This window comes from Miniopterus schreibersii (assembly GCF_964146895.1).
Source record: "Miniopterus schreibersii genome assembly, chromosome: 4".
Lineage (NCBI taxonomy): Eukaryota > Metazoa > Chordata > Mammalia > Chiroptera > Miniopteridae > Miniopterus > Miniopterus schreibersii.
In genome coordinates this window covers 65,183,064-65,191,917 of record NC_138105.1, presented here as the reverse complement: position 1 = coordinate 65,191,917, position 8,854 = coordinate 65,183,064, and the positions used below count along the sequence as shown (strand labels likewise).

General features: G+C 48.2%; 2 protein-coding genes and 1 pseudogene across 3 annotated transcripts in view; 2 read left to right on the top strand and 1 right to left on the bottom strand.

Annotated features, from left to right (window-relative positions):
* Positions 1-1,151: 1,151 nt before the first annotated feature.
* LOC308556776 lies at positions 1,152-1,693 on the top strand (annotated as a pseudogene). Its single transcript has one exon. The product of its transcript is annotated as an uncharacterized misc_RNA (transcript).
* Positions 1,694-4,324: 2,631 nt separating this feature from the next.
* On the top strand, positions 4,325-7,207 carry TIMM13 (translocase of inner mitochondrial membrane 13). The gene is made up of 3 exons (XM_081136341.1): positions 4,325-6,696; positions 6,786-6,854; positions 7,030-7,207. Exons 1-3 carry the CDS (start codon positions 6,577-6,579, stop codon positions 7,126-7,128), a joined length of 288 nt encoding a protein of 95 aa, XP_080992467.1. The 5' UTR covers positions 4,325-6,576; the 3' UTR covers positions 7,129-7,207.
* Positions 7,208-7,301: 94 nt separating this feature from the next.
* Positions 7,302-8,854, bottom strand: part of TMPRSS9 (transmembrane serine protease 9) — a 36,469-nt gene continuing 34,916 nt past the window's right edge. The window contains exons 18-19 of the mRNA XM_081136342.1: positions 8,609-8,745; positions 7,302-8,080 (exon numbers count right to left, since the gene is read on the bottom strand). Coding sequence (XP_080992468.1) covers positions 7,919-8,080; positions 8,609-8,745 — 299 coding nt within the window. The 3' untranslated portion in view covers positions 7,302-7,918. The remainder of the gene's footprint in view (positions 8,081-8,608; positions 8,746-8,854) is intronic.

Sequence of the window (8,854 nt, the reverse complement as noted above, 5' to 3'; positions counted from 1 at the left end):
GCACACGCAGCCTACTTCTACATTAGGCCATTTTTCACAACTGGGGGAGAGAGCTATTTTGTCTAATTCTTAAAAACCCACCTAGAAAGTTAAAATGAAAAGACAAAGTATCTTTCATATAAAGGAACGAAGAGACACCCATAAAAACATCTTAAGGAAATGGAAATAAGTAATTTGCCTGATAAAGATTTCAAAGAAACAGTTATAAGGATCCTCCCCAAACTTGAGAGGTACTTAGGGAGAACTTCAACAAAGAGAAAGTGTAAGAAAGAACCAAACAAACCTGAAGAGTACAATAAATGAAATGGAAAATACAGTAGAAGGGGAAAACTTTATGCACATTCAGTTGGTTCAACCATGCAGGAGTCTGTCTGTGAGGTTGAAGTAGGTAGAGAAACCTGCAGGCTACTTACAAGACTTGGGATCTTATGATACTGGCCAGAGAGGGCTATTGCAAAGGGTTTGGTTTCCTAAACTAATGAGATTGACTTTGGACACACACACCTACATACAAAGAATTAGAATAACTAATCCTAAAATTTAGATGGAACCACAAAAGACCCTGAACATCAAAAGAAATTGTGAGAAAGATCAAAGTGGTGAGATACCACATTCCTTGATATCGAACAATAAAGCTACAATAATCAGAACAGTATGGTACTGGCATAAAAAGAGATATATAATCCAGTGGAATAGAATAGCCCAAAAATAAATCATCCCTAACACAGTAAATTTATAACAAAGAAGGCTGACTGCTGACTCATAGACAGAACAAACAGGTTTGCCAGATGGGAGGGGAGTTGGGTGAAAAGGGTATAAATTGGCAGTTACAAAATAATCATGGGGATATAAAGTACAGCATAGGAAATACAGTCAATGATACTGTAATAACTATGTGCAGTCCCAGGTGGGTACTAGACTTATTGAGGGATCACTTCGTAAGTTATATAAATGTGTAACAACTATGCTGTACATCTGAAAATAATATAATATTGACTGTCAACTGTAATTGAAAAATAAAAATAGAGCTGCCACACGATCCAGCAATTATACTTGTAGGTATTTATCCAAAGAAAAAAACACTAATTGAAAAGACACATGCACCCTTATGTTCATTGCAACATTATTTACAATGGACAAGATATGGAAGGAACCTAAGTGTCTATTGATAGACAACTGGATAAAGAGGTGGTACAAGGAATGGAGTGGCCAATGGCCTGCAAAGCAAGATGCCCAAGTTTTATGGTGACTTCTGGGATACCTCAGCCATGACTCTCCATCTGTGAGAAAGATACACTGCAGTGGTAGGAAATGGAAAGAAAATGTAAAAGACTATCAGAAATGGACGGAAGAGTATGCTCAGAGCCTGACTGACAAAACCACAGCAGTTGAGCAAGGAAGGATGCCTCCCACTCCATTCTCTGCTCCTCCCCCTGCATGGGCAGCGGCCCCACCTCCCCCGCGTCTTCCCGCCCTCCGCACCCTGGCATGAGGCCCGCACCCCATATGGGGCCCTTCCGTGATGCCAGTTATGGGCCCTCCACTCCTGGGATGATGCCAGTGGCACCTGCTCCTGGAATGCGGCCACCCACGAGGGCACACGCCAATGATGCCTGGGCCCCCAGTGATGCGACGTCCCACCCACCCCACGATGGCGCCCACTTGGCCAGGAACGCCTGGACCAGACAGGTAAGGGGAGAGGGGAGCCTCTCTGCCGGTTACTTGTTCTACTTCACCAGGAGATCGTGCTACTGTGACTCTGGGTGTTTTCTAATAGCAAGGCCAGGAAGATTCACTCCCTCTTCCTATCAGAAGAGAATAGTTTTGGAGGGGAGTAGTGAGACCAAAAAAAAAGCAATTTTCATTTGTATTGTGAAATGTAAAAATAAAATTGTCAACTCTTTTAGTTAAAAAAAAAGAGGTCATACATTATTCAATGGAATATTACTCAGCCATAAAAAGAATGAAATCTTACCATTTGCGACAACATGGATGGACCTATAGGGTATTATGCTAAGTAAAATATGTCTGAACGACAAAGACAAATGCCATATTTTTTCACTTATAGAATCTTAAAAACAAAAAACGAATGCATGACAAAACAAAACAGAAACAGGTCCATAACTGCAGAATACAAGCTGATGGTTGCCAAAGGGGAAAAGGGTGGGGGAAAGGAATAAAAAAGAAAAATAAATACTCTTCCCCTTCCAATACATCATCCTGACTTCATAGGTGAAAGGGGGAGAACTCAATTTTTTACCGATTTAACCCATTCTTATCAATCCAATAACTCATTGCAGTGTCTGGGCCGAGGTAGGTGTTCTAAAGGATCTGAGGAATTGAATTTGTAGGTTCCAGAATGTTACTGGTATTGTACAACAAGCCTGTTTTCCAGGAAGTCAAGTCCCTGGTTGAAATATATTTCTGGATCAACAACTGAGAAGTTAAGACCAGCTGCTAATTAAGTCAGGTTGTTCCCTAATTGTCAGGCAACAGTTTCATCTCTTCTATGAAATTTAAATTGTTTTAGTGAACAGAAGCAGGTCTCATCTTTCCTGTAACTTCTACAGCACCTAGGGAAGTGTGTGGGCCTGAAGACCATTGGTGGATAACATCTGGGAAAGGAATTTTCCTTCTGCCTCACAGAAAACACCAATCCATCATATAGCACATTTAATGTTAAATGTTATCCATACTAATAGATATTTAAAATGTTAGACTTATTCTCTCTGACAACACTTAAAATGCATTTCTTTTTTTTCTTTTTTAGGACTGGCATGAGGTGGGAGATACAGAATTCACAAAGGGAAGTAGTCTTCAGAACACTGAGCTCTACTCAATACAGTTAGTGCCGAGAGTAAAGAAAGAGAAGCCTTAAGTGGGTAGACTGACCACTGCTGAGATATCACTCCTATCTGAAAGAGTCTTTCTCATATTTGAAATTGCCCCTTTTCTTTTCAGTTTAAGGTACTGGGAGGAGGATAATACACATTTGAAAATATTCATCAAGATTGCATCAATTTTCAGCCATCAGTTTTTACCTTACCACTTTGCTCTAAATCGCCTCAATTGAGATACAAGTCTTTTTCCACTTGAATAACTGATCAGATATCAATATAGAGGTTACAAACCTTTCCAGCATAAGAAGCAAGATAGAAGGAATAAAATGTACTTTTCATAAACTAGTAGCACTTCATTCTACCTGGACACACGAATTAAGCTCCCTTGACTTGTCAGAAACAAAGGAAGATGCACATAGGTCCAAAAGAGCTCCTTGTATAAGGGAAAAGTGAGGCTACCATTAGGTGGTATGTAAAATTACTGGAATGCTGACTTTGACGGCAGAGAGGGGGACCATGCTGAATAGTACTGCTTCTGGCCATAGTGGCTTACAGAGGGAGTCCTACAACAGCCAGGGCTGAAGTAGGTGCAGCCTAATTTAAGGCATTTAAGATGCAGTAGCGATGCCCTAACAGGTAGTCAGAGACTAACTCAGTTGTAGGAGATGGTCAGGTCCCACGTAGGGCCGGGAGGGGAAAGTGTATGCATATATGGTGATCAATGTAGAAGATAGGTTTAGGTGGACACAAGGGAGAGGTGGGGCCCTCTTTTGTAGTCTAACCTGACCAGTCTCAGAAGGAAGAGGTTTGTCGAAATCAATAGTAAATTCAGGGGTTAAAACAACAAAAACCAGGAAGGCCTGTGTAGTCAGGGGTTAACAATATGGAATAACTAGAACATACAATCTAAAACACAGGGATGGTGACTGGCTTGTTGCAAAAAAATTCATATCATTAGCATATCCAGGAATACGACAACTATGAAACAAGGATTATGCACAGCAGGAGTGGACTTTCCCAGCCTGGCCCCAGGTCCTGGGAAAGCGGTCTGCTCCGACGACTTGGAGGTCTACAGGCTGAGAGGCCCAGTCAGGGGCATGAGGTGTAAGTGAGGGAGCCTTTCTAAATGTGAAACACAAATTTATGAGACTACCTTCTAACTTTTTGGTCCAGGGACCAGTTAACAATACCCAGTGTAGTTCCTTCCATCGAGGTTAGAGGAGTTCTCTGGAAATGTCCTTGGAATAATTTCAAGGGCTTTTATAGTTTCTTTACAATAAGAATGTCTCCTTAAGGCAGGTTCATATATTTCCTGAGCTGTCTCAGGGGTCTCCTGGTAGTTATTTCAAAAGGAGACAATCGATGCTTACCAAAGGGAATAGTTCTAAGGTTAAGAAATACCACAGGAATGGCTTTAGGCCAGGGTAGATTCAAAAATTCAACAAGGTTCACCAATTGAGTTTTTTTGTTTTTGTTTTAATCCTGATCTGAGGAGGATAGGATATGTTTAGAGAGAGGGAGGGAGACAGAGAGACAGACACAGACACAGAGAAAAACATTGATGTGAGAGAAACATCAATCAGTTGCCTCTCGTACGTGCCAACTGGGGATCGAACCCACAACATAGGTATGTGCCGTGACCAGGAATGAAACCTGCAACCTTGTGGTGTATGGGATGACTCTCCAGCCTAATGAGCCATCTGGACAGGGCCCCAATTGAGTTTTGTGTTTTTAAAAAATATATCTGTATTGATTTTAGAGAGAGGGGGAGAGAGAGAGAGAGAAACATTGACATGAGAGAGACACATCTATTGGTTACCTCCCACATACCCCCCAACTGGGGCCAGGGATGGAGCCTGCAACTGAGATACATACCCTTGGCCAGAATCAAACCCAGGACCCTTTAAGTCCACGGGCTGACAACTCTAACCACTGATCCAAACTGGCTAGGGTACCAATTGAGTTTTAATCATCTCATCTACCCCATAAGGCCAGAGGACTGGGAATGGTAAACGAAATACAAATGCTACAATGTCAGCCAAGTTTTTACATTATTTGTTATAGAGTTTGTCCTGTAAAGTGGAGCTAGCTGGGGGCTTCCCAATCTGGAAAAATCTTTTCTAGAAGTATTTTAGTAACTGCTGTGGGTGGTAGCACAGTAAAGTTGGAAAGCTCAGAAAGCAGAGAGCAGCCTCAGGAGGCTTGATTAAAGGAGCTGATTTTCCTAGAGTCAAAGAAGATGGCTCCAGAGGTGCAGCCTGAACACAAGATCCCCCCACCCCTCACCCCCAAAGATGGGGAGGAGAAAAAGAGACCTCAGAAGCCATTTAAAATACAGATACATTCAGTTTGTTTTACTTTAGAGTTTTCAAGGTATGGACAAAATTTTCCCACTATTTCTGGGAGATATGGTATTCAGGCAAGCTTTGGGGCTTCAAAGGAACTAAATCTTGGCCGACAAAGCTCAAGATCGTCTCATGATTTTTGTCCAGAGGCCTAGCCAAATGCAATTTTCTGGGCTGTAATTTTTGTACAGTCCCTTCTGCTACCACCAGGAGGCGGCTGATTAACTTTAGAATTTTAGAGCATGTGTTACCCATCTTGTACTCATGGGTGGTGTTGCCCCCCAGTGCCCATAGGGTGAGCATCCTCACATGCACCCCTCTTTATGAAAGCATCCTTCCGCATGCCTGCTAATGTGAGCTTGGCTGTGGGCCAGCTCAGGTGTCAAACAGCTTAGTTGAAGCAGGGGCTGAGGTGAGGGGATCGGGTGCTATAGCTCAATTTGCAAACTGCAGAAATACTGTACAACTAGACACTGCTGATACAGCGGTGAGGTGTATATATAGAGTGCCAGCCTCTGGTTACCAATTGGTCCATTCCTATACAAATGAGGATTTCACGTTTGCAGTTTGGCCCATATACCAGTCAGCTCCAAGTGGTTTGATTAGACAGTAGAGATACAAATGAGGCTATAGTTGCATAGCTCTGATTGGAAAGGGCAGGTCTTCAGCCTATTGGTAGACTTACCATCCTAGGACCTCTCTTCTAAAAGTGAGTCAGCAGGCAGAAACAGTGCAGGAGGCTGGCAGCTTACTTTGCAGCATTTCCCCAAAATGCAATGTGGGTGAGAGGCCCCTGTAAGCAATGGCTGCTAGACTCTGGTTATGAATTCAAGCCCAGTTAACCAGAAGGAGTCCTTTTTGGCAGGTATATTCTTTCTCCGGGTTGACAAGTGGTTAGGCCTCACACACACTAAAAAAAATTACCACTGGCAGGTGCGGACAGGCTCCACTTCTTAACCTCCCCCGGCAGTACTCGCTACCGTAGTTCCCTGCACCGTTTCTCTAGCTGAGCCTCCAACAAGGCCAGCGTTCTTCACTCGAGGCGCCCAGGGTTCTTCTCGGCTCCACCCCAATGCAGCGCGCAGGGTACACGCGCCGCCACCTCCCCCTGCGCATGCGTGGTGGGATGCGTTGGGGGCTGGGCCTGTGCGCGGAGTGCCCCTCCCCGCGCCAAGTCGGAGCCGCCAGCTCCCAGCACAGCAAGCTGTCCGGAAGTCAACACTGGATATCGGCTTCCAACATAGCGGCGGGCTTATGGGAGTTGTGGTCCTGCCCGTCGTCCTGTCCCCAGCACGCCCGGACTCCATTTCCCGTGGAGCCACGGGCGTCCGACTTCCGGTGCAGGTACGGGTCGGCGCACGCGGCCTCGTGCCGGTTGACTTTGCGGAGCTATGGATGGAGGCTTCGGCTCGGATTTCGGTGGCTCGGGGGGCGGCAAGCTGGATCCGGGGCTCATCATGGAGCAGGTGAAGGTGCAGATCGCCGTGGCCAACGCGCAGGAGCTGCTGCAGGTCCGGGGCCAGGTTGGGAGCGGGGGTCGAGGGCGGCGGGGGCCGCCAGGGGGCGGGCGTCGCGGCTGAGGGTTCTCATGTCCCCACAGAGGATGACAGACAAGTGCTTCCGGAAGTGCATCGGGAAGCCGGGGGGCTCCTTGGACAATTCGGAGCAGGTGAGACCTTGAGGCAGGCGTGGGTCGTGGGCTCTACCGGTGAGGGGCCTCTGCGCTTGCGCAGACTAAGGGGGCGGTGTGGTGGGAACTCTGCGCATGCGCAGTCCGCTGCCCTGGGTGAGGGCCGTGGGTCCGGGGAACTCAGAGGTGAGCCGTGCGCCCTCCTCGCCCGCAGAAATGCATCGCCATGTGCATGGACCGCTACATGGACGCCTGGAATACCGTATCCCGCGCCTACAACTCGCGGCTGCAGCGAGAACGAGCCAACATGTGACCGGGAGGTGCTGGGCCTGGCCCAACTGGTGGGCCGCCCCTACCCGTGTTCAATTTCCATAAATGTGCTTTGTGAGGCAGGGGCTCGCGTGTGCGTGCTGCCTGCCCCTGGTTTATGAGGATGACACTGGTGCTGGGACACGGGATTATGCCTCCCCACTTTTGCCTAGCCGACCTCCCACCTGCCAGTGAGTGTAGTTGGGGACTTGGGGGTCCTGGAATTTCCCAAAGTGTTGGCCATAGAGTCCTCCTGTGGACCTGGGGTTGGGGCTATAGTTAGACCCCACGTGAGCTGTGACCTCTTGGGGGTGGGCTGACAAATAAATTTATGAGGGAGGGGTGGAGAAGAGTCCTGTGTCTTTTCCCTGTAGGAGGCCTCTGTCTGGGGTACCTGGGTCCCATGCCCAGACTGAGCTTGTTTCTGCCCTCCCCTCCCCCCAATTCACCCCTTCCATGCTTGCTACTGGGTTCCCTTGATGAGAGGGAATGTATTCACACAAAAAGGAGCCTTGAAGATGAGGCTGACCCCCAGCCCCCATCCTTCATCCCATCTCTGGGCCCTGGGTCATGGGCAGGCAAGTGGTTCTTCCTTTGATGTGGAAGTGCTGAGCCAGTAAGCTAGGGATCAAGGGGCTTTTTATTGGAACAAAATATACAGTAAAACTGTACTCCGCTACCGGCAGCACCCCCCTGCCCACCACCTGGACTGGACTCCCCTTCTCAGGCTGGTGGCTGGCTGGTTCCTACTGCCTTCACATCTCTCCTCCCAGGCCTGGACAGCCATGGGGTGGTCACTCCTGGATGTTCTGCATGATCCAGCCTCTCACAGCAGTCACTCGGGTATAGACACCTGGGAAGTGGGGCCGCCCACAGCCGTAGCCCCAGCTGGTGACCCCAGTTAGCACCCACCGGCCAGAAGGCTCCCTGCAGGCCAGGGGTCCCCCAGCATCACCCTGAGGGGAGGAGAGAGGAAAGGCACTCAGAGCAGGCTAGTTGCATTCCTTCCCTCCCCCGTAGCAGCCCTGGGGCCAAGGGAGTACTGACCTGATCTGCATACCACAGGAGTGTCGCTTGGGCTCCCCATGTGACCCCCAATTGAGTGACTAGCTCTGTGAGCCTCACTTTTATTGGGAATTGACTTAATGCTAGGATAAGCCATTCATCTGGCAGGCAGACATCTATGGACACCTGCCACTGAGGTTCCCTAGCAGAATGGCTTTACACTGCAGCCTGGAAATCCCTCCCTTGCAGAGCCATGGTAGGGATGTGGTAGGGTGGGAACTGGCTTGTAATGGCTGCCCAATAAATGGTGGTCCATTGAAACCTCATGGCCGGAAAGGTTCCCTGGTTGATCAGCCTAAGTTTGCACCAAAGAGTGGGTCCTGGCTGTGGGCTTTAGAGTGACCAGTACTTTACTCTCCCCCGATGGATGAGACCTGGACCCTGACAGAGCCCCCATTTCAATTTTAAATTGTGCTCACCGAACAACTGTCCACCCCACCCTGTGGGAAGCCGGCACACAGCATGCGGCTGCTGATCTGCACTGGGTAGTAGCGGCGGCAGGCCTGCTCACTGAGGAGGCGCACAGCTGCCTTCTGCAGTTGCCGTGCCATGGAGCCTACAAGCGAAAGGGCCGTGGCGCCACAAGGGACCAGGCTGGAGGCCTTCCTGATGTCCCCAGACCAATAACCCCTGAGGGTGCAGGGCCTGGCTTTGCCTATCAGGCT

What these genes read in the sequence shown, in the direction of transcription:
- TIMM13 (XM_081136341.1), top strand. Translation starts at nt 6,577, where the DNA reads ATGGATGGAGGCTTCGGCTCGGATTTCGGTGGCTCGGGGGGCGGCAAG. An exon ending in ACGCGCAGGAGCTGCTGCAG is followed by an intron (nt 6,697 to 6,785) that starts GTCCGGGGCCAG and finishes ATGTCCCCACAG; the next exon opens with AGGATGACAGACAAGTGCTT. An exon ending in CCTTGGACAATTCGGAGCAG is followed by an intron (nt 6,855 to 7,029) that starts GTGAGACCTTGA and finishes CCTCGCCCGCAG; the next exon opens with AAATGCATCGCCATGTGCAT.